This window comes from Phalangium opilio, unplaced genomic scaffold (assembly GCF_054372755.1).
Source record: "Phalangium opilio isolate 3A_F unplaced genomic scaffold, DU_Popi_V2 ptg000002l_1, whole genome shotgun sequence".
NCBI lineage: Eukaryota > Metazoa > Arthropoda > Arachnida > Opiliones > Phalangiidae > Phalangium > Phalangium opilio.
In genome coordinates, this window is record NW_028324144.1 from 15,346,994 (window position 1) to 15,371,123 (window position 24,130).

Consider the following 24,130-nt stretch of genomic DNA (forward strand, 5'->3'; position numbering starts at 1 on the left):
ATCTCAGAAGCTGTGACTTCTTTGAGAAGGCTTAGTAGCAGAACCGCTGAACAGTGTGTTACATGTTTAACATAAACCGAAAATAATATCATTTTATCATACATTGTGTTATAAAAGACTTTAAAAAAGGCTCAAATTGGAAGAGCTACCTTGGTATGTCGAAATGAAAACGTGTTAGATATCCAATGAACAGCAATTGTTTTTTATTTTAATATAGAATTTGAATTTAGATAATGCAAATGTAAAATGTTATTAAATGAAAGAATTTATACAGTTCTGTTTGTCATTATTTCCCTTGAAGAGTTATCGCCAACGTTTAGCCAGAGAGACTTCATCATTAAGGTGTAAAATTTACCTCAATAGCTTATTAAAATGTCCCAGCTCTCACAGATAATAATGTGGTAATTGATTGATCTACCAGTAAGATTAAAAATTAATTACTAATTAAATACTAAAATTAGACCTAATTACTTTCCTTAAGCTTCGCAAAGTTCATAAACGCTATTTAAGGCGACGATTTAGACTCGAGTATTTTTGATGGCGTCCCTTGTCAACGTCACGGCGGCATTATTAAAGCCGTCTTATCGCGCTCTCTATAGGCCATTTCTTCCAAAAAAGCGTTATAAAGAAACTCTCAAATTATTATGAGGCAACCAGTGATGGGCGCGCTCCTTAAAGCTCCGCTCACTAGGAGTATTTTGAGAGATGAGTAGATAGTTTTTTTCTACATGTGAGAGGAGCGTGAGAGGAGAGGGGTAAAATTTCATAATGGAACGGAGTTGGAGATGAGAGTGCTATTTTTTGGAGTTCCAAGAGATGAGTTGCGACGAGTCCAAATGTTTGAGAACTCCTGGAGTTGAGTTGAAGATGAGCGCCAAATATTTAAAACCAGAATAGGTGAGCTCTTGTGAGCGGTATTTCTTTTGTACACCCGAGATATGAGATTTTCCTTTGCTACAATTATTAATGGCTCAATGAGTTGAGTTTAACGTGAGCTGCTATTATTTGCAACTGCATGAAATGATTAACGGGGGAACAGAAATTTTTTGGAGCTCCAAGAGATGAAATTTTGCTGAGCAGCAATATTTGGAGCTCTCAGAGATGAGGTTTTGGTGAGCAGCAATTATTCGGAGCTCCAAGAGATGAGTTTGTGGCGAGTAAAAATAAATTTGGAGCTCCAAGAAATGATTTTTTTGTGAGTGGCAATGACTTGGAACTCCGAAAGATGGGTCTTTGGTGAGGGAACTATTTTGCGGCTTCAAGAGATGAGGTTTAGGTGAGTGTCCCTGTAAATGGAACTCCAGATTCCTATGAGTACTGAACAGGCCCCCTCAAAAATATATCCTGCCCCCTCAAATAAGATTTCGGTTTTCCCCTAAATGCCCCTTCAAAAATTTCCAATGCCCCCTTATCAAATTAACTTTGCCCCTGTAATGAATATTTTCATTTTGGTACACAAATATTAAAACTATTTAGAATGTATATCAACATATTTTAGACTTTATTGTCTCTACCTGTGTATATTCCTGATACACTTGGATTTTTTTACTTGATATATCCCTGATTCATTTGTATGTTTTAAATTCACTTTTGATATGTATCCCATGCTGATACACTGGAATTTTTAGCTTTTTGTTGTTATCCTTGATATATATCGCTGGTTTTGTCATCCAGGACCAAAATATTATGTCGGACGTTGTGGAAAAAGTGTACGGGATTTCGAAATCCAATTTGATTTCTTCGGATTCCGTTTGATTTCGTTCATTTTTCGGAATTCGATAAAATCCAATGAATTTCATCGAATTTTGAGATTTTTCCCGTGATTCCGTCGGATTTTGCTATTTTTCCCGTGATTTTGACGGATTTTGCGATATTTCCCGTGATTTCGACGGATTTTGCGATATTTCCCTTGATTTCGTTGGATTTTGCGGTTTTTACGTGATTTCCTCGGATTTTGAGATTTTCCCCTTGATTTCGTCGGATTTTGTGATTTCTTTGGTTTTTGGATTTCGTGAATTTTGTAATGGATTTCACGATTTCTTTACTGATTTTGTGATTTCGCTTCTGATTTCGTGATTTTTATGTTGATTTCGTGATTTTTATGTTGATTTCGTGATTTTTATGTTGATTTCGTGATTTTTATGTTGATTTCGTGATTTCTTTGTTGATTTTGTGTTTTTTATCCTGATTTTATTTCCACAAGGAATTTATGGGCTTCCTCTCATCTCATTTCAACTGGTTTTTTCAATACTCGAAGCTCACCTCTCTTTATGGTTTTTGTGAACTCAATAGCTTATGACGCTCATCTCATATTTCGCTCTCAATTCAATACCAAATATCATCTCATTAAAATTTTAAGGCTTCTTTTTTTCTTTTCATTTATTTCTGGCGTATGTCATATATTTTACCGCTCGACTCATTGTCAAAGCTCATATTAATGAGCTCTTTTCAAAGCTCATCTCATCTCATTTTAAAATTGTAATCGTGTTGGTACTCTTCTCAATTAAAAATTTCGAACAGTATAACCGCCTGTTGTATCTCATTTATGAAATTCTCTATGTACCACCATTCATCTCATCTCATTTATGCAGGCCCGTAGCCAGAAAAGTTACGCAGAGGGGGCAGTATCTTTCTGTGAGGGGGCATGGCAAATGGAATTTTTTTATAGAATAACATAATATCAAAATATCAGACAATAAATATTTCCGCAATATTTCATTATTGACACTCATTTAACATTTGAAAATCAAACTTTTTTAAAAAGTATAAAAAATAAATTGTTAATAAACAATTCTAAATCTAAACTTCTAGTCAGATCTTTTTCGTAGGCTAGGGAAGTTAAGTTTCACTTTCTTTCATGTGACATAGCTCGTCGTTAAAGTGAAAATACGCGAGTTTGGCAGGAAAAGCTTGCCTCGCGTCAAATGTAAGTCTGTATCCCGAGGGGTGGGTCATTCATGAAATCCCGTACGCTACCCGTGAAATCCAACTTAAGAAATCCGAAATCAATGCTGATTTCGAAATCAATGCTGATTTCGAAATCAAATAAAAAATCCGAAATCAGCAACGAAATCACAAAATCATTAAAGAAATCATTAAGTTGGATTTCACGGGTAGCGCACGGGATTTCATGAATGACCCACCCCTCGGGATACAGACTTACATTTGACGCGAGGCAAGCTTTTCCTGCCAAACTCGCGTATTTTCACTTTAACGACGAGCTATGTCACATGAAAGAAAGTGAAACTTAACTTCCCTAGCCTACGAAAAAGATCTGACTAGAAGTTTAGATTTAGAATTGTTTATTAACAATTTATTTTTTATACTTTTTAAAAAAGTTTGATTTTCAAATGTTAAATGAGTGTCAATAATGAAATATTGCGGAAATATTTATTGTCTGATATTTTGATATTATGTTATTCTATAAAAAAATTCCATTTGCCATGCCCCCTCACAGAAAGATACTGCCCCCTCTGCGTAACTTTTCTGGCTACGGGCCTGCATAAATGAGATGAGATGAATGGTGGTACATAGAGAATTTCATAAATGAGATACAACAGGCGGTTATACTGTTCGAAATTTTTAATTGAGAAGAGTACCAACACGATTACAATTTTAAAATGAGATGAGATGAGCTTTGAAAAGAGCTCATTAATATGAGCTTTGACAATGAGTCGAGCGGTAAAATATATGACATACGCCAGAAATAAATGAAAAGAAAAAAAGAAGCCTTAAAATTTTAATGAGATGATATTTGGTATTGAATTGAGAGCGAAATATGAGATGAGCGTCATAAGCTATTGAGTTCACAAAAACCATAAAGAGAGGTGAGCTTCGAGTATTGAAAAAACCAGTTGAAATGAGATGAGAGGAAGCCCATAAATTCCTTGTGGAAATGTGCCCAATAAATGAGAGCTGACGGACTTGGCTTATGGAAGAGCGGAGAGCACTGTGAGCTCGCCATATTTTTTTGTGTCAGTGTGAGGCGAGAGCTTTTGGTGCCATTTATTTACTAGAGTAATTGAGCAGAGAGCAGCGCCATCTTGGAGAACACGCACAAATTATTTTATGAGAGGAGAGGCTATGACAAATATATTGTAAAAGAAAGCGGAGAAGAGTAGCTACTCTTTTTCCCAAAACCAAAAGTGAGCGAGAGCTGAGAGCTCCTACTCTATGAGTAAATACTCGTGAGCGTGAGCGTGAGAAAATGAAAAATCGGGAAAATGCCCATCACTGGAGGCAACTAAACGTTAAAAAACGCCAATTTTTGTCGCGCTGATATTTTCTTGTAAATTAGTGTATCCATGATATAATATCGTAAATCGAGCTATGTTCTAAATGTTATCAAAATTAATACTTAAACTTAATTATTTTCAATGAAAATAGCTTAGCAAAATAAGAAATGTACCTTTCATGTAAGACCGTTCCCAAAACTAACAAACGCATCGTTTTCTAACATCCGAATAACCGGATTGTTTTTTTCAAAAAATTTCCCATGTTATTTCTATGGGAAAAATTCCTGTTTTTCATAAAAAGGTGTGATTAATTTCATTGAAATGAAAACCACCCTTAAAAACTTTATTTTTTATAAAATAAACTAATGGATGGATCTTTTTGGCCCTAAATATTCACATATTTAGGGCCCGAATGGTAGTTACTGACTTCTTCATTTGTTCTTTATGGGGGTGGGGTGTTCGACGTCTTACGAGAGGGGTTAAGATGAAAGACAAACACCTACCTCTTTTTCACTTATGATTCAACCTCGCTAACGCTAGACAACATGTTAGAATGCAGTCAGTTGTGGAGAGTTAAGGCCTTTTAACGGGAACGAGGGCTTATAAAATTTCTGAATCAAACGTGACCGCGTTTGATGGTATGTGTCAATTGAGAGTCAAAATATATTCTAATCAAATTTTTAATATTCAACATAATATTCAATTTTGTTCATAAATTTTCACAAACTTTTATAGGGGTCAAAATAAAAATTAAACAAAAAATCAAACTTATATCTAAGGGAGGTTTGCAATTTATAACCTCTATGGAATGTCTCCTTTAAGTTTCAAATTTTAATTTTAGGGGTGTTTAGGTTAAAATCGAACAGTTATGCACTAAAATAATAATTTCAAAAATAGAAAGTGAAGATTTTTTTTTAAAATTTAATCAATCCGTCAACCATAATCTAAGTTCTTTAACCATAGTTTCAAGTCAGTTTATCAAAATAGTTTCAAGTTTTAAATTTCTTACGACAAGTTGCTCCTCTTCCATATTCTTCTTAAGGGAAGGGTTCTTTTTTCTTCTTTCTCAATTTAAGGGTTAATTATTTTCTTTTTTTTTCTTTTAATATTTCGCGCACGTGCGCTCTTTCTCTTCTTCAAAAATTAAGGGTTTATAAAATATGTCTCCGAGTTTCTTTTCCGAAAAATTAAGGATTCAAATTGATTAAGAAAATAAAGGTATCAAAATGAATAAAATAAAATCTCCGATTCTCTTCCGAAAAATTAAGGATTCAAATTGATTAAAAATCAAGGTATCAAAATGAATAAAATAAAAGTTTCGATTTAAAATTTACTCCGTACGTCTAAGGATTTCTTAAGGATGAGCCGACAGGGTTTCGTTAATAAGTTAAGGTATCGACTGAGGGTGGGACAGGAGGGAATTCGTATATATAACTTCTAGTTTCTCGCAAGGATCTCTCGGACAATGGCGTTTGTTGATTGACTTTGGTTTGGCGAATAGTGGACCATATTCATGACGTAGCCGGGCGGATACATATTATCAACGAATAGGCAAAACTTTTTGTTTTGGGACCAAATACGAATTGGTCAGTTTAAGGGTTAAAAAAAATATGCTAGAAATTTCTCGGGCCACCAGGATAGTGACTCAAGGTCTTGTTGCTTGGCGTCTAATAAGCGAGACATTTCTCTGGGTTCTTGGAAAATACTTCAGTTGCTAGGTATTTCATTTTGCACTGTAGATATAGGGGCATAGGATAGTTCTGTGTCAATTTTGACGGGCTAGTTCCTCTTCTATTGTACGAAACCGTGAATTTCTTTTCAATTTATTTTAAGGGATAGGATTAAGTTTATAGGGCTAGTATTATCTTTATAGTGTTAATTTAAAGATTAATTGAAAACTTAATTTGATTTTCGAGACAAGATTGTTATATGTAGAGTAATGGCAGTACTACCTATGCAAACGGCATACCTTCTATCTCTTAGCTCAGTGTCATGTCCCTTCAGGGCGCGTTAAGTATCCTCTCTTACTAGAGCGCGCCCAGACGGAGCGATACACAGTTTACACCCCTCTCTACCGCCATTAGTCTGTACACTGTATCCTCAAGTTTTTATAAATACGAAGTTTGAAAAAATATTCCAACTATTGCGGGTGCCCATTTAAAATATCGCGAGTGTCCATTTAAAATATCGCGTGGATCGATTTAAAATATCGCGTGGATCGATTTAAAATATCGCGTGGATCGATTTAAAATATCGCGTGGATCGATTTAAAATATCGCGTGGATCGATTTAAAATATCGCGTGGATCGATTTAAAATATCGCGTGGGTCCATTTAAAATATTGCGTGGGTCCATTTAAAATATTGCGTGGGCCCATTTAAATTTTGACAAGCGTCCAGTTCAATTTCATTTAGGTTCTCCCAGTGTTAGTAAGCCAAGAGGCTGCAGGGAGAAAGGCTAGAAGTTCAGTTTGAATTAGTACTTGACCATCTTGGCTGATGTAGGATGCCTCACAATCACAACATGACACTGAAGATGAAGCTGAGAAGAGGGAGCAACTTCTCCCACCCAAATAATTTCAAACATTATTCACACGTCCTGTTAAATTACCAGTAACGTCCTGGTGTATACGTTCTATATAAAAGTCACAAAATGTTTAGTCACTAATCTTTTAGATTGGTCAAACTTAACATGCGATTTTTACCTCATTTTATTTGTTGTTCATTACCAAACACCACTAAAATAATTTTTCTGATAAAACAAAGCATGAATTAAAACCAGGCATGGATATAGTTTTGATGCTTTCATCTTCATATAAAACAGTTTCGAACACAATTGACTTCATGTGATATGAAGAAAGCTCTTACTAACCGTCTTTCTGAAATCCCGAAGAAAGATACTTGACCGAGCTAAACGCGCTCGGCCCCAAGCGCCCAAAAAACCCAAGTGGAATGATTTCTCAATTCCGCGAATTTCCCCTCTCCTATGACTAACAGCATAGTAAAAAAAAACAAAAAAAAAAACAAGACGACCCAAGGGCTCGTAATAGTGGCCGCATCGTACCGTACTAAATAGGCGTACAAAATATTTAAGTGAATAGCCCCTCACTGCGCTACCTTTAAGTGTTTTAAAATCATTACTTCAATCTTTTTACCACTGCTATATTTATAATAGTGTGACACGAACGGAAAACGTGAGTGAGTAGCCCCACGATGCGTATCCTTTAACAGTGGTAAAATGAAATACCCGTAAATACTCCTTAAAAGAAGTACAGAAAATCAGAGTGAATAGCCCCTCGATGCCCTAACAAAAAATGATAACCCGTAATCAGGGTTGTTGATTTTTTTGATTTTTTCAAAAAAATCAAAAAAATCGACTTTTTTTTATTTAAATCGGATTTTTTTGATTTTAATTGATTTATTTCATTTTTTTTTCATTTTATTGAACTAATAGATAGTAAATTACCAACATGAAAACTTTTGAGTCAAAATTAACCAAATGCAAAATAATTATGACATTTAAGCAGCTATTGGATATTATAAATATTCAAATGCTTGTATAAAAATACTAGCTTGACCGCTATTTCATATCCTAGCCTTTCCAGCAAGACAAACTGGAGTTCTGGGAAAAACTTACATTGAAATATACCAAAATCATGATTATTTTTAATTTTAGGTCTTTTCTAGTTAAGTTTCTTCTCGAGTTTCTTAAACTACTTCTTGGAATCTTAGAAAACATTTTTTAAAGATAAAAATATATTCTTGATTTTAGTCAAATGATTTTTTTAAAAAAATCGCTTGATTTAAATCAAACAACCCTGCCCGTAATCCTTACTACAATAAATTTAATTACGTTATAATTGTAATATCCACGGGGCCACAAGCTAGAACTTTCTTTTGCTTTAAAAATTATTCTCGATTTGTGGACAAATACACGTAACTTTCAATAATAAACACCGACTTAAGCCCATTCTAAATATAACGTCGGTATATACTTCCTTTTGCTTTTTAAAATTACCCTCGATTTCTTTGAATTTTGAATTATGGGAGTGAGATTGAAAGACTGGAAACTGTTCCGAACCTTAATTTCGCAGTAGTTTCTGAGTTATAAGATGGAGTGGACCACCAAAAATCAAATGCTTTTTCTATGGTACGCTAAGCCTAAAATCTGAGAATTCTTTAGCATTACGGGAGGGTGTGGGTTCTTATCTAGTAGGGCCTACCGGCCCTCTAGAATTTGGATGCTATTATTACGAAAGACTAGCATCGTGAGCCTATACCGTAAATATCGAAGCTTAACTAAATATTCGACTTTGATTTAATATTGATCTTTGAAGCTAAGTATAATTTTTTGATCTAATTGAGACCATTTCTTTTCATATTTTATTTTTATTAATAGCTTCCTAGAACATTGGGTCAAGTGTTGTTTATTTACTACTTTAAGAGGAATTATAGCTTGACCATTGACGACGATAGTCAAGAAAAACGGTATGAGGCTGTAGTGTTGTTACGCTATTAAATACACCCAGAGTAAAGTCATAACCTTTCTTTTATTCACACCCGCAGACTACTGCCTATTACATTGATAACCAGGTTCATTTATATATCCTTATCTAATCGCTTATTTTATCTTGTCTACACTGACGTCACTACCTCACATCACATCTTTCCTTTTTTTGAACAAGAAACTAAAATACAACAGTAGACTAAGCCTCAAATTATTAATTAACAAACTTTGGGTATTACCGTTAATGCAACTATTCTTATTAAAACAAACTATATACAAATATACAAGTTATAAAAAATTTAATGTCCAGTAGCCTCAGAACGGCACGGCCCCATATCTGCAGGGAGGGACTCCGTGACGTTCTCTTTCAGGATAGCGTCTAACTGCAGGTGTAGTAACTCCCGATGTTCGATGCCAGTCTGGAAGTTCCGATATGTCCCCGGCTTCGCTACCACTTTCCGAACGAGACCTCTGACTCACTGCAACCTCAGGGACCGCCTTGAAAAACGACGAGTTCCTTTCCAGAAGCTTCCCCCTGCGGGCCGCCGTGATTTGGGACCCTTTTACTTCGATGATCTGATACGGGTCGGGATCGTAAAAGGCCGTCAACTTGTTTCGTTTTTCTTGCCGGACCAGGACCTTGTCGCCAACTTGGAATGTGTGATGGGACAAATGACGCCTATCTTCCGCGTATCCCTTCATAGAGGCCTTCTTTCTTCTATCCTTTTGCCGAACTTCATCTTCGGACTTCGTCTTTCCCTCCTCGGGAAACCAAGATCGAATCTTACGTCCAAACAAAATTTCCGCTGGAGATTTCCCTGTTGTCGAGTGAGGCGTCGTGCGGTAGTTGATTAGGAAGTTGCTCAACTCTCCTTTCCATGGCCGCTTTTCGACATGGGTTGCTTGTATTAATTTATTAAGAGTCCTCATGAAGCGTTCCACTTCACCGTTCGCTTGAGGCCAGAGTTTCGTGACCTTCTTGTGGTAGCAAACCAGTTGCCCTAACTTCTTGGTAAAGGTGTTGGAATTAAATGGTGGTCCGTTATCTGTCTTTATTTGCTTCGGAAATCCAAACATGGCGAACACCCGTTCCAACTTGTCGAGAATGTTCGAGGACGAGAGTGACGTCACAATCTGAACTATAGGGTAGCGGGAATGCTTGTCGATTATCACCATCAGATGACATCCATCCGGGAATGGGCCAGCGAAATCCATAACCAAGTGTGACCATATTTCTTCAGGTAGCTCCGTCATGGACAACGGCTCTGTTTTCACGTCTCGAACCACGGCTTGACAGGCAAGACATCGTTGGATTTTTCTTCTATTAAGTTGTCTATCCCCGGAAACCATACCTTCTCCCGTAACAGCAACTTTGTTTTTACTATTCCTTGATGTCCAACATGGGCCAATTCGACGAACTGATCCCTCAAAGATTCTGGCATGACAATTCGGGCTCCTCTAAGAACGATTCCGTTTTCATGCAGTGTTAGCTCCCTGCGTATCTTCTTGAACAGCTCCAGCCCCTTGTCAGCAAAACCGAGCTCACTCCTCCCTGGTTTGAGAAGCTCCTGTATAAGTTTCTGCATGACTGGATCTTTGGCAGTTTCCTCCACTACCATCGCCTTACTAATAGCCTCCGGTATGGCGGTTTCTACTATGCCAATAATGTATTCTTCTAGATCGTCTTCTTCCAGGTCATTACTAGGCATCGGATGACGTGACAAGTAATCAGTGGGATTGTCCTTCCCCGGCCGGTACACGGTATCAAAGGTATATTGCTGAACCTTAAGGCACAGCCGTTCTATCCGTGCCGACGTTCGTAGGTGCGGCTTTCCCAAAATATGGACCGAAGGTTGATGATCAGTATATACTGTGAACTTGAAGCCATATACGAACAAATGATAATGTTCTACCACCCATTGTACCGCTAGTAGCTCGCGTTCCACTTACGAATATCTCCTCTGGACTTCACTATGCGCGATGCCTTGCTTTGAAAAATTCGTTTTTCTATAGAAGCGCCTACGTTTGGAACGCCTTACCTGAACACCTCAGAGAAGCCGCCTCTCACTCTTCAGTTCCCCAGTTTCGGTCCTTAATTTCCAAATTTTTTCTTGATAAATGGCTCTTGGATTGTAATTTAAATTGATTATTCGCTGTTGTTATTTATTTATTTTTCTTTGTGTATTTTGTGTTTTTTTTTTTTGTTTTGTCCCGGTAACCACCTTGTATAGGCTTTGCCTCTGTGGTTGCCTGCGGTCTTTTCCCGCTAAATAAATATTATTATTACTATTATTATTATTATTATTATTATTATTATTATTGTAAGCGACTTGCTTGCATATGCCACCACTCTGACTTGCTTCGAGACTGGGTCCTCTTGACTTAGGATCGCTCCTAGCCCCACCGGACTTGAATCAACCACAATATTGGTTTTGTAAGACGGGTTGAAGTATGCCAACTTAATATCCTCACTCAGTCGTTCTTTGAGGGTGTCAAAGGCTTGCTGATGTCGCTCAGTCCATTAGATAGGGGCCTCCGTCCTCAATAGCTGCCGTATAGGGTATGTGATTGTAGCCAGGTCTGGAATGAACCTCCCGCTATATTGTATCATTCCTAATAGACTTCGCACCTCTTCTATGGTGGTTGGAGATTCTAGAGATGTGAATGCCGTGATCTTGGCCGGATTCACTGAGACTCCTTTGTCCGATAGAGTGAAACCGAAGAATACCAATGATCGTTTTCCAAATTGGCATTTACCTTCATTCAGAGTCAACCCCGACTCCTGCGATTTCTGAAGAACCGCCTCTAGATTTTGGTCGTGCTCTTGATCCGTTTGTCCACAAATCAGGATATCATCACTTGCGTTTATCGTTCCTGGGATTCCCGCTATTACTCGTGCAATTATTTCTTGAAATTGCTCCGCAGCTGAAGTGATCCCAAATATTAAGCGTTTATACCTTCTCAAACCCAAATGCGTTGAAAATGTCGTGATGACCCTCGACTCTTCATCCAGTTCGATCTGGTGGTATCCCATTTTTAAATCGATTTTCGAAAACTTCTTTGCCCCGTTAGCCAGGGCCAAAATATCCTCAGCCGTAGGAGTTGGGTGGCGTTCTCTCATGACTGCCTAATTGGGAAGTCTCATGTCGACGCATATCCGATATGTCTTCTTTCTCTCTCAGGATCCCTCTGTTCCATCATTGTCTTCCGGATTCTTGTCTCTTTTGGGTATCAATACAATGGGAGAGACCCAAGACATAGGTCCCGTTACCCTTTCTATGATATCTTCGGCCTCCACTCTCTAGTTCCTCCTCCACTATTTCCCGCATGGCAAACGGTATTCGACGGTGCGGCTGGACTTTCCCCGGAACAGACTGATCGACATGTATGTGTGCTCTGTATCCTTTCAGCTTGCCTACCCCTCTGAACAGGTCGGGGAACTTTTCCATCCAGTCTATGGTCGTCGAGACTGATCGTATTTCTTGCGTGTTTGACGTCTTCCCTTCCGTCATTATTTTGATTAGGCCCAGATCTTCTGCGGTTCTAAATCCCAGAACCGGTATCGTTTTGCATCGAACCACATATATGTAAGCGGTTTCTCTACTTCGCTGGGTCTTAAAGACCACTTTACAGCGTCCTATTACTGGTAAGAATCCTTTGGAACCATACGCCTGGAGTCTAATTGTAGTTGTCTTCAATGGTGGCAACTTGAGGACTCTATACGTCTCTTCTCCCATGACATTGACCGTCGCTCTCGAGTCGATCATCATGTTTAGCTCTTTACCATTGACAGAGAGGGTAATTTGCGGGGATCCTCCTTTTGAGCTTTTGACTGTGTTGATGTACTGTTCCTGCGATACTTCTTCCTCCGAGCTTACTTCATCAGAGTCCGCCTTTTCCAGTACCAGAACCCTTTGGGCTTTTCTTGTAACAACTTTCCGTTTTACTTTGCAGCACCTTGCGAAGTGATTCCTTTTCCTGCAGGCTGAACAGATCTTTCCCTTCGCTGGACAACCTTTTTCCCCATGTGGCCATTCGTATCCACAGTTAAAACAAAGTGTATCACGCTGCGATGAAGTATGTCTTGGCTCAGTTTGGAATCAACCCGGTCACTGAACTTCTCGACCTTCACTGTTTCCGGTTTTTCCATGTCCGCTGCTTGCCGATCCGTAGCTTCATCTAACCGTCCTTGTTTCAGAATGTCGTCCATTGTTAGTTGTGGATCTCTTAGCGCTGCTCTCCTTAGACGTTTCGATTTGACTCCAAGTATGAATTGGGACTTGATTTCTCTATTTGCGCTATGAAAATCGCAGTGTACTGACAGCTTCCGAAGACGGGTGTGAAACTCGTCTATTGTTTCTTTGTCCTCTTGCTTGTCTCGTTTAAACTGAAATACCTCGTATTGAATATTTCGCTGGGGAGCGAAGTGAGTCTGCAGTGCTGCTTTGGCTTGATCATATGTTGTTCCTACGTCTGGGAGAGTAGTGAAGATGTCGTATACTTCCTCACCAACCGTATGAAGAAGCATGGCACGTTTCCGTGCGTCTTGTGAGATATTCATGGCAAGTAGGAATATGTCGAAACGCTCGATCCATTTTTCCAAGCGTGAAGCCACTGAGGACGAATCTTCGTGCGGGGTGAAGGCTGTTAGTGCCGGAATATTTGCCGTTGCCATGTTTCAGTTCGTCCGTACGCGGTTAAAGTCCCCGGCTATCAGAAGAGCCACCGACTGGTTGCGCGTCACTTGAACTGATTAAAGAGAGATTCGTCCGTCCGCGATTGAAGTCCCCGGCTATTTAAAAACCGACTGTATACGCGAAATCTCGTCCGTCCGCGATTGAAGTCCCCGGCTATTTAAAAAGCGACTGTATACGCGAAATCTCGTCCGTGCGCGATTAAAGCCCCCGGTTATATTAAAAACCACCGACTGTATACGCGAAAAGCTCGCCTCCGTCGCCAAAATGTAGTGTTGTTACGCTATTAAATACACCCAGAGTAAAGTCTTTTATTCACACCCGCAGACTACTGCCTATTACATTGATAACCAGGTTCATTTATATATCCTTATCTAATCGCTTATCTTATCTTGTCTACACTGACGTCACTACATCACAGAGGCCTTTGCCTTACGTTGACAAAGACGCTTCGTCACATTATCTTATATTATCACATATAATGATAACTTGAACCTCGGATATCCTGTTGAGATTTTTTTTAATTTCCTAACTCTCGATTTTGAAGTTATATACTGCCTAGTGACTCTTGAACTTCGGATTTAATGTTATAAACATTTAAACTTTACCTCTATTATTAGAACATAACGGAATATGCTTTAAAAACGGAAAAGTAGCGGGATATGGTTTAAAATCGGAACATTTCTGTTTCATATTCTGCAAGCAGAAAAATGGTTGGATACTAGAACATTATTGGTTTATTCGAACTTTATAGACAAACCATTTAGGGTTAATTTTAACTGAAACCATTTTCAAACCATAATACACGTAAATTTAAACAATTACTGCCTTTTTGGTGTGATGATTTAGTTCAAACCATGTAGAGACCATTTATAGACCCCAAGTTTTTACTGGGTACCATTTGTCGAATCTCTACTTGAAATGGTACCATTTCAAATATGTCCCGTCAACACAAATTTAGCTTTTGTTTTAAGTAGCTCATTCAGCAGTAAATTACAGACTCAGGATATGTAATTCCAGTGCGTGACCAACAACTTTTGTTCATTTTCTTCATTTAAAGGTACCTACACTGCTAATTTTTTTTCTCTCTGGAAGCGCCAGTGCAGTGAATCCCCTACAAATTTTTCTTTGCATGGCTCCAACGCTTTAAGAGAAGTATCTAAACTGGTCGCCAGAAATGAATGTTTAAACCTTGTATATATATATATAGCGTTAACCGAGAACTACATTAGAGGTTTTGATTTTTAGGTATACCTGGTGAATTACGTAATATTCGCCAAATAACAAAAAAGTGATCGTAACCTTTATTATCGAGTTTTGTTTATCCATAATAGAAACAGTATGTAATGATCGCTAATAATAACACAATGTAATGATCGCTAATAATAACACAAAGTAATGATCACTAATAATAACAGTATCGTTTACCGATAGCTAATATTAACAGTATGTAATGATCGCTAATAATTACATTTATAATGATTGATTATAATCACATTATATAATGAATTAATGATCGATTATAATCACATTATATAATGAATTAATGATGGATCATAATTACATTATATAATGAATTAATGATCGATTATAATTACATTATATAACGAATTATTGATCGATTATAATTACATTATATAAAGAATTTATGATCGAATATAATTACATTATATAACGAATTAATAATCGAATATAATTACATTATATAGCGAATTAATAATCGTATATAATTACACAATATAACGAGTTAATGATCGATTATAATTACACAATATAACGAGTTAATGATCGATTATAATTACACAATATAACGAGTTAATGATCGATTATAATTACATTATGTAATGAATTAAACGTCTCCAGGGCCATTACGAGCTCTAGGAGATTTTTAGTTCAAGGGAAACAGTTGTTGTGGAACTCACTACAGCGAGATGACTCCAGTTTAATCACAATGTCTAGTTAGCCCTGAAGGGTTAAAACTCTTGCTTATTTGCAAATTCTAACCGCAATTCAAACCTAAAAGTTTCCTTATTTAACGATTGTTTGCCTGAAAAATCAGTGCATGAGATCATAAAGCCAAATGCTTCGGGTGCACGATCAAAACTACTTAAAAAAATCGGGTCTAGAGAGATGGTTTCGAATACGAACACTCATATCCTTTACAATTCAAAGGATAAAGTCATTAACTGCATTTAGATAAGTTTTAGGCAAGATTCGATAAACATAATTTGCAACAAATCAAAACATGTACAAAAAATTGTTAAACTTTTTTTTTCTTTTTTAGATGACTGGTATAATGAAGTTGAAGAAAGTATTGGTGAGTACTGCTTGATTAAAGAAAATTTAATTTCAAGGTATAATTTTGTTGTTGTTTGAAAGAATACAATTTTTATTGATACTATGTATCAAATGTTTTCTGTTCGTAGTTTTGCTTTACCGATTTTGACCAAACTGTACCAGGGGATGTTTTAGCCAGTGGCGGCCCCAGGATATTCTTTGGTTTAGTCTAAATGTTTTTCACAATTATGGACCCCCTTAATTATCGTTAAGGAAATGATTAAATTGTTTGTGTGTATTTATTATCTTAACTCAAAGCCTGCACCTACGATGACGACGAAATTTTTATAGCCACCATTTTTGTAACCGTCTATAAACTGAGTCACGCCAAAAAAGCATTTTCTGACCCCCATCCCTCCTGATCAGACCCCTCGCATAAAAACCACGTCACATTTTTAACCCGCCCTCTATAGCACTATGACTTGTCTTCATTTACAAATCTAATTTGATTAATTTGACAAGAGAATCTTTTTTTCTTCAGTGATATGGCGTTCCGCTCAAATATTTTCGTCAGCTTGAAATTCAAAAGATCTCTTCCGTTTAGCCTCTGATATCGGGAATTCGGGATGTAGTTTTCTATAATATCGGGATGTGCTTTTCTATAAGGTTCAAAACATTTTCCATAAAGCTTTTCCATGTGCTTTTCTATAAGGTTCAAAACATTTTCCATAAAGCTTAAATAAAGGGGCACACTTTCTAGAATTAGACAACAAGAAAACCTTAGTCTAATCGAGCTTGGGATTCAGATTTCAAAAATGTGCGAAATATAGGAATCCATTTCAATCGGAACGGGGATCAGATTCATCCTCGCTTAAGCATGGCTTTCACTTGACCGAAAAAAACTACTCTGCAGCTGGAAGTCAAACGTCAGATTTGTTTTTTACGGTGTTGCCCAGCGTTATAGCGTTTTCTTTTATCGTAGTTTCCGCATATAATGGAACCAAGACTTAACAAATAACCTGAACATTTCACCAATTGCAGCCCATTGTCTTTCTTTTTGGTCTTTGTATTTTTTGTGTCCCATATCATTAAGATTTGGATGGCTCCGAACCTCCTCAATAAAACTTTCAGCATTGAACTTTCTGTATTCTGAGAGAGTAACTGGCTCGATTAGGAGCTAAAAATATAAAAACATGGCGGACCGCGGACGTCCTCTTCCAAACATGCGTGGTCGAAAATGACGTCACGACTCTAGCTTCTTGCTGATTGGCTCGAGCAGAGCGATAAGCATGGTTTTCACTTGACTGAAAAAACTACTTTGCAGCTGGACGTCAAATGTCAGATTGGTTTTTTTACGTTGTCGCCCAGCGTTATAGCGTTTTCACTTAGAGTAATTCCCGCAAATAATGGAACCAAGGCTTAACAGATAAACTGAACACTGCACTAATTGCGGCCCATCTATTGTCTTTCTTTTTTATTTTGCAATCTTTGATTCAAGTATCAGACAGATTTGTATTGTTCCTATCTTCTTCAATAAACCTTTCAGCATCGAACTTCGGCATTCTCAGGGATTTGTACTAGTTACTGACTCGAATAGGAACGAAATAAATAAAAATATGGCGGACTGCGGACGACGTCTTCCGAACACGCGTGGTCGAAAATGACGTCACGACTCTAGCTTACTGCTGATTGGCTCGCGCAGAACGTTAACGTTGAACGCGGCCGAAAAAATAGAAAGCTAATATCGCCACACTCAACGTAATTTCTGTCCAGCGTAACTATATTTTTTTCGGTTGTCGCTTGACGTCGGGCGAAAAGTCGTGATTCACGCCAAGTGAAAACCATGCTTTAACGTCAAACACGGCCGAAAAAATAGATAGCTAATATCGCCACACTCAACGTAATTTCGGTTTAGCGTAACTATGCTTTTTTCGGTTGACGCTTGACGTCGGGCCAAAAGTCGTGATTTACGCTAAGCGAAAACCATGCTTTATGCTGATGGCGTGGAAACAGTGACATAAGAGAGTTTCAACTGAAACTACGGGTACTCTCTATTTAGCCATCTTTAAGCGTACGTGTAGCTACCTAAGCTATGCAGTGAACTGCTAAGTTTGTTTTAAATTGGTTACACGTTCACGTACGCGTAAAAAGGAGTTTGCATAAATTTTCTTCTATATAAGCGATGATGGAACAAAAATTTTGGTAAATTATCGCAGTGGTCGTTCCTTGGTAGAATGTTTTTTTCGTTTATAACGAGATAGAGCCAATACTGACTTCGTAACAAAACAGATGATAAATGTTACGTCACGCATTGAAGAACCCTTTCCTCCCCCTTTGTCACGGACTGTCACAAATTTAGAAACCACTCCCACCATGAGTGTGACGTAGTTTATGGACGATCTTTTTGAGGCCTTTATAGAAAGTTTTTATGGCTTGCGCACCTTGTTGATTTGTCCCGCCGCGCCTGCGCATTATAACAGGCATACGTCACCAAAATTCTCTCTGACGTGACGTCACTAAACTCTGCAGGAAAGCAGTTCGTACTTACTACTTGTGTGTTCAAAAAACAAGGCTTAGATCAAAATGCTTAAATAAATATACTTTACGTTAGATCTAATCATTATAAATTCATACGAGTATCAAATATAAACATCTATTATACCTAAGAATAGTTGGGCATAATGTGAACATTTCAATCAAGATTTGCTGGCACAAAGTAGAGAAACACAAACGAGGAACAAACGCGTTAAAAAAGCCCACCATTTTATCAGTCTGCTTTATCTCTCCAAATCTTGCCTCCAGTTTGTGTTTTTTATAACACAAAACTGGCTGATCTGAACCGACTCAATTTGTACTACAAGAAGGGCCAAGTACCCATAATTCCTTTAGAGCGGTTTTCATAATTTCCCTTCTCAATGTTTGTGGTATAGCTACGGCGTTTATAGGCCCCCAAAATGAAACTAAATGTACGATATAGCCTGTGTCGCCTACCCCTGGCGCCGCCACTGGTTTCGGAAGTGGTTTCATTCAGGTTTTGTTAAGTTTTGGTTGGAGGTGAACCCCCAGTCGTTAAGCTTTAATCTAGACCCTTGCTTTTGATTGACATTCTTGTTTTATGATCATCTTCCAGTTTAGTATTCTGTATCGTTCAATATCGGGTACAATAGTTAATAGACGGATGAGTCTATGATTCTAATTCTATTTTTTTTTGCTGTTTGGAATAAAAAAGAAAAAATTAGACTATACCCCTAACTATCGCTTAATGAATATTTGTTTTAGAAACCAAACCCTGAAGATTTATTCACTATATGTTGGACAAGTGGAACCACGGGTAAGTCAATCGTGAATCTTCCTTTCAAGCTTTTTCTTAATATCTAATAAGCACCACGGCCCAAGGGATTTTGGGAAAACTAATGTTAAAATAAAAATTTATTCGCTGGTGCAGTGTTTCTACTTGTGTATTTTACGTGCCTTGGATCACGGGCCACTAAAATAAGATGACATTCCAGCTCTGTTAACGGGCGTCTCTCTATGCAAACGGCTTTTACTAGTGTCGCCTCTAGCTGACCTTTTAAAAAAGCGGAAGCGCGTCGTTTCGGTAACAACAATGAGCACAAATAGAAAGGAGAGTCAAAGGCTGCGTTCAGCAGAGCTCACCAAACAAAACAGCGGATTTTGGAAAACTTAACGATGAGCTCTGTCGTCATAATGAAGTCATAGAATTGCTGAACGCTTTACCCCAGTCATCGGTGTTTTAAAAATGGCGGTAGCGCAATAAGCGTGCAAGGTACCAAGGCATAACAAAACTTGTGTGAAAACATATTTATAGAGATAAATAAAAACAACTTTGATAATTAAAATTAAAACGACTAACATATCTCTTAAAATTCTCGCATGATCAACAGGTTTCATGGCAATGAAATGGGTAGTTCCACCAGAATCAGCAAGAGCTATTTGTAATAATTTCTCCATGGTTTTTTCGACAAGCTAGGAACTATCCGTTTTATGTCACACTATTCAAAAACAGACTATTTTCTTGGTGACCGCTCTGGCTCAGCGCTGAGCAGCGTGACGTTAAAATGCAAAATCAAAATCCCGTTCAGTAGGACACGGCTAACAGCACTGACTCAGTGCTGAGCTCTGCTGAACGCGGCCAAAGATAGAAGGGGAAGGTAACTAAAACGGCTGTCAACATAGCTCTCAGGCTCACATACCTCGGCGCACAGCCGAGAATAAGACGTTACGTGACCCGTTGAGAAGGAAATTCAAAAAGGGTAAACACGAAAATGCGGTTAGAGTCTCACGCCTCGGCCGTAATACTGGCCGAAACACAAACAAATTTCTCTGATTTTTACCTCTCCTTTGCGCCGATTGCGCATGTGCGGCACGCCCTTAGAGAGTCACAGCACTGGTAACGTATTTGAAAGGGGGCTGACTCTCCTTTCTATTTGTGCTCCCTGGTAACAAGTCGAGTGTGGCTGGAAAACGGTATTTTGGAAAAACACGTCGATTTTTAGCCACATCGTATGATGTACATCTACGATGAGGCTCTTAGTTTGACCTGCCCTGTTGTTCTTGTAGTAGTAGGGGTGTTACAGTAGCGCCTTTGGCAGTATAGAAGTTTTCGTTCGTCATTTAAGGGAAAGTGAAAGGGAGAGAATTGTGGTGAAGTAGATATTTTTCGTTCGTCTACTTTAAAAGGAAGGGAATTATGATAGTTGGGTTAAGCCATATACTCTCTCTTAAAAATTCCTCTCACCCGTCGACAAGAAGAGTTTCACGCTCCCCGATTTCAACATTCAAAGAAATCGAGGGAAATTTTGAAAGCAAAAGCAAGTACTTACTGACGTTCTTTTTAAAATGGTCTTAAGGCATAGGTTCATGTTGGAAACTTATAAGATGCGAAAATTATGCGTCGGAATAAGTCTGTGTCATAAACTAAAACTTTCTGTACGTGTATTAATTGAGCGTTAAGTACGTAATCATTTTAGCATGGTTAAAAGTAGCGTATCTAGGTGCTATTCACATAAATTTATAGAATGCTAGTAGTAAGGGTTTTTAAATAAATTTATTGAATGCTAGTAGTAAGGGTTAGGTATCGCATAAGTCTATATCATAAACTAAAACTTTCTGTACGTGTATTAATTGAGCGTTAAGTACGTAATCATTTTAGCACTGTTAAAAGTAGCGTATCGAAGGGCTATTCACATAAATAAATTTATAGAATGCTAGTAGTAAGGGTTAGGTATCGCATAAATCTATGTCATCAAAGAGAATATACCAAGAGGAGCAGAAAGTCTAGCCAATCATAATGCTTTTGAAAAGCCCGGCCTCGGTTTTGGAGTAACTAGATCCGGTTTTTGTTGATTGGCTAAGAAGCTACGCATTTTATTGGTTAAATTATGTCGGCTGCTTATTTTTGGTGGTAGCGAAGGATTGATCTCTGGATTCACCGTACAAAAGGTATTTTTAAAGTAGACGACATGGTCAAGTGAACAACCGGAACTAGTTTCTCCAAATTCAGAGCCGGTCCCTATTTACAAAGTTTCTGCTCCTCTTGCTATAGAGTAGTGTCGGTAGAGAGGGGAGTAGACTGTTTATCCCTCCCTCTAGGCGCGCTTTTGTAAGAGGGGATACTGTACGCGCCTGGTAGGGGGATGACACTGAGCTAAGAGAGTAATGTCAGTTCTACGTATGCAAACGTCATACCCTTCTATCTCTTAGAACGGGGAAAAACGGATCCAGAGGCGGCTAAGGCCAGAGAAAAATTAAATGCTAGACGAAGGGAGTTGTATAAACTTAAGCGTGAACGGGAAAGAACTGATTCACAGGCTTTAGCTAATTTAACTATTTCTGAAAGGAAGAGGACTTCCATGGCAGAACGTAGGAAAGATCCCGAGTATCGGGAAAGGGAGAGGATTTCCAAAGCGGAACGTAGGCAAAATCCCGAGTATCGGGAAAGGGAGAGAAGTTCCATAGCGGACCGTAGGCAAGATCCCGAGTATTGGGAAAGGGAGAGAAGTTCCATAGCGGACCGTAGGCAAGATCCCGAGTATTGGGAAAGGGAGAGAAGTTCCATAGCGTAACGTAGGCAAGATCCCGAGTATCGTGAAAGGGAGAGAAGTTCCATAGCGGCACGAAGGCAAAATCCCGAGTATCGGGAAAAGGAGAGAGCATATGAAGCGGAACGTTGGAAAGATCCCTAGTATCGGGAAAGGGAGAGAAGTTCCATAGCGGAACGTAGGCAAGATCCCAAGTATCGGGAAAGGGAGAGAGCATACGAAGCTGAACGAAGGGTTGATCCAAATTTCCGCCAGATGGAAAATTTAGCTACCCAAATTAGACAAAAACTGAAAAAAGACGATCCCCTTTATCAAGAATTTTTATATTCTGAAGCCATAAAAGATGTTCCAACGCATAAGTGCGAAATATGTTCAAGGCTTTCTTTTAAAAGCACCACGGGATTGATGAGTTTAGAAAAATTTCAGGTAAGCGTTACATACCTTACTAGTGTTATGACTCCCAGTGTGGAATTGTGCATGGCTTGTTATGCAGCCTTATCTAAAGGGTTGGTTCCGAAATACAGTCCCCTTAATGGCTTTCGTTTTCCTATCGTAAGCGAGATTATTACAGGGTTGTCTAATCTCGAACAACGGCTTGTTAGCCCTAGAATTCCATTCATTCAAATACGATCTCTTGGTTGTGATTTGCGAAAAGGATCGAAGGGTACAGATGTTAATGTACCTTGTAACGTAGATACGTCCTGTTCCATTTTTCCCAGGCTACCTGACAACACGCATACATTGCAGGTTAAATTAATGCGTCGTATGCAGTATAATAACCCATTTTTGTTCGAAACAGTACGTCCTAAAAGCATTTTAGCCGCGCTTAGGTGTTTGCTGCAATCGCCACTTTACAAGAAACATTCCATCACCCTTTCGGAGGGCCTCATGGACACCTTGGTGGATGAAAACGTTGATTTCGTCGTTAATGAAAACGACAGAAACATTGCTCTAGCTGAAGTCTCACAGTCAAAAGATACCTCAACCGAAGCCGATGCACCAATAGGTATAAGTTCTGGTGAACAGGAAATTGATAGTGACGAAGAATGGGTTGAGGAAAAGGAAGACGAAAGAGCCAATTGTGGAGCCACAGATTCCTTGCTCTTGTCAGCCGATGATTTATTGGACAAAAACGTAACGATAACGTTTGCACCGGGAGAAGCTAGCCGCCCCGTGTCTTTGCTATACGATGAAGACTGCGAGGAGCTCTCATTTCCTCGAATTTATGGAGGACAGAAAATGGAAATTACAATAAAAAGCAGCTATCAGGACTTTGTAAAGTGGGCATTGCTATCCTCTGACAGAAGATGCGCTAGCGACGTTACCAATCTCTTTTTCAAATGGTTAAAGATTGAGACCATGAAAGTTAGTCAAGCCATTCAAATCTGCTTACGAAAAACTAAGGCTTCTGACGGCCGAGGACTAACGGCGGGAACACTACGATTGGAAGGTGGGGTTGAATCGCTAATTCACCACGACGATGGTTTCAGGATATTGGAGCCTCTTCGAAATTCCCCCGCATTTTGGCAGCGAAAATCGAGGGACCTTCTTGCCATGGCCAGACAACTTGGCATTCCCACCTTTTTCCTGACTGTTAGTGCTGCTGAAACTCGATGGCCCGAGTTAATCAACGCTTTGTTGGTCACTTCTGGCAAAAGTAATATGACCAACAAGGAAATTGAAAATATGTCTTTCAAGGATAAAGCCAAGTTAATCCAGGAGGACCCGATTTCATGTGCGAGATACTTCGATTACAGGTTTCGAGCGTTATTGAAGTATTTCAAGAGCAAGGCTGCTCCACTGGGGTCGGTGGTGGATTACTATTATCGAGTGGATTTTCAACACCGTGGGTCGCCTCATGTGCATAGTTTATTTTGGGTTTCCGGTGCTCCAAAGTTGAAACCGGATGCTTCCAACGCTGCCGAAGTTGAGACCTTCGTTGACCAATTCATTTCTTGCTCCAAGTCTGAAGACCAAGATTTGCTTAACCTGATTCCGCTTCAAACGCATAAACACACGAAAACATGCAAAGCGAAGCGGGGGAAGAGACACATTGCCGCTTTGGAATTCCCTGGCCCTCAATGCCGAGAACGTACGTTCACGACCCTGACTTAAGAGATTGGACAAAGGAGTTCGGTGAACACATTGAATCCAAATATGTTGAAGTTGAAAAAGCAATAGGGGCTTTGACACTAGAAAATGCACCTGAAACATTTGTAGAGTTTTTGCGCCCACATCAAATGACGGAACAGGTGTATATTGATTGTGTTACGTTCAAACTCAAGAGAAAAACTATACTGCTGAAGAGGTCTCCCCAGGAAGTAAGAGTAAACGCCTACAACAAAGACGTTCTCAG

The 24,130-nt window shown here is 38.7% G+C and overlaps 1 protein-coding gene across 1 annotated transcript in view; it reads left to right on the forward strand.

Moving 5' to 3' along the window:
* Positions 1 to 24,130, forward strand: part of LOC149720195 (long-chain-fatty-acid--CoA ligase 5-like) — a 184,112-nt gene that overhangs the window by 109,518 nt on the left and 50,464 nt on the right. Inside the window, exons 7-8 of the mRNA XM_089859689.1 lie at positions 15,720 to 15,752; positions 18,992 to 19,043. Coding sequence (XP_089715815.1) covers positions 15,720 to 15,752; positions 18,992 to 19,043 — 85 coding nt within the window. The remainder of the gene's footprint in view (positions 1 to 15,719; positions 15,753 to 18,991; positions 19,044 to 24,130) is intronic.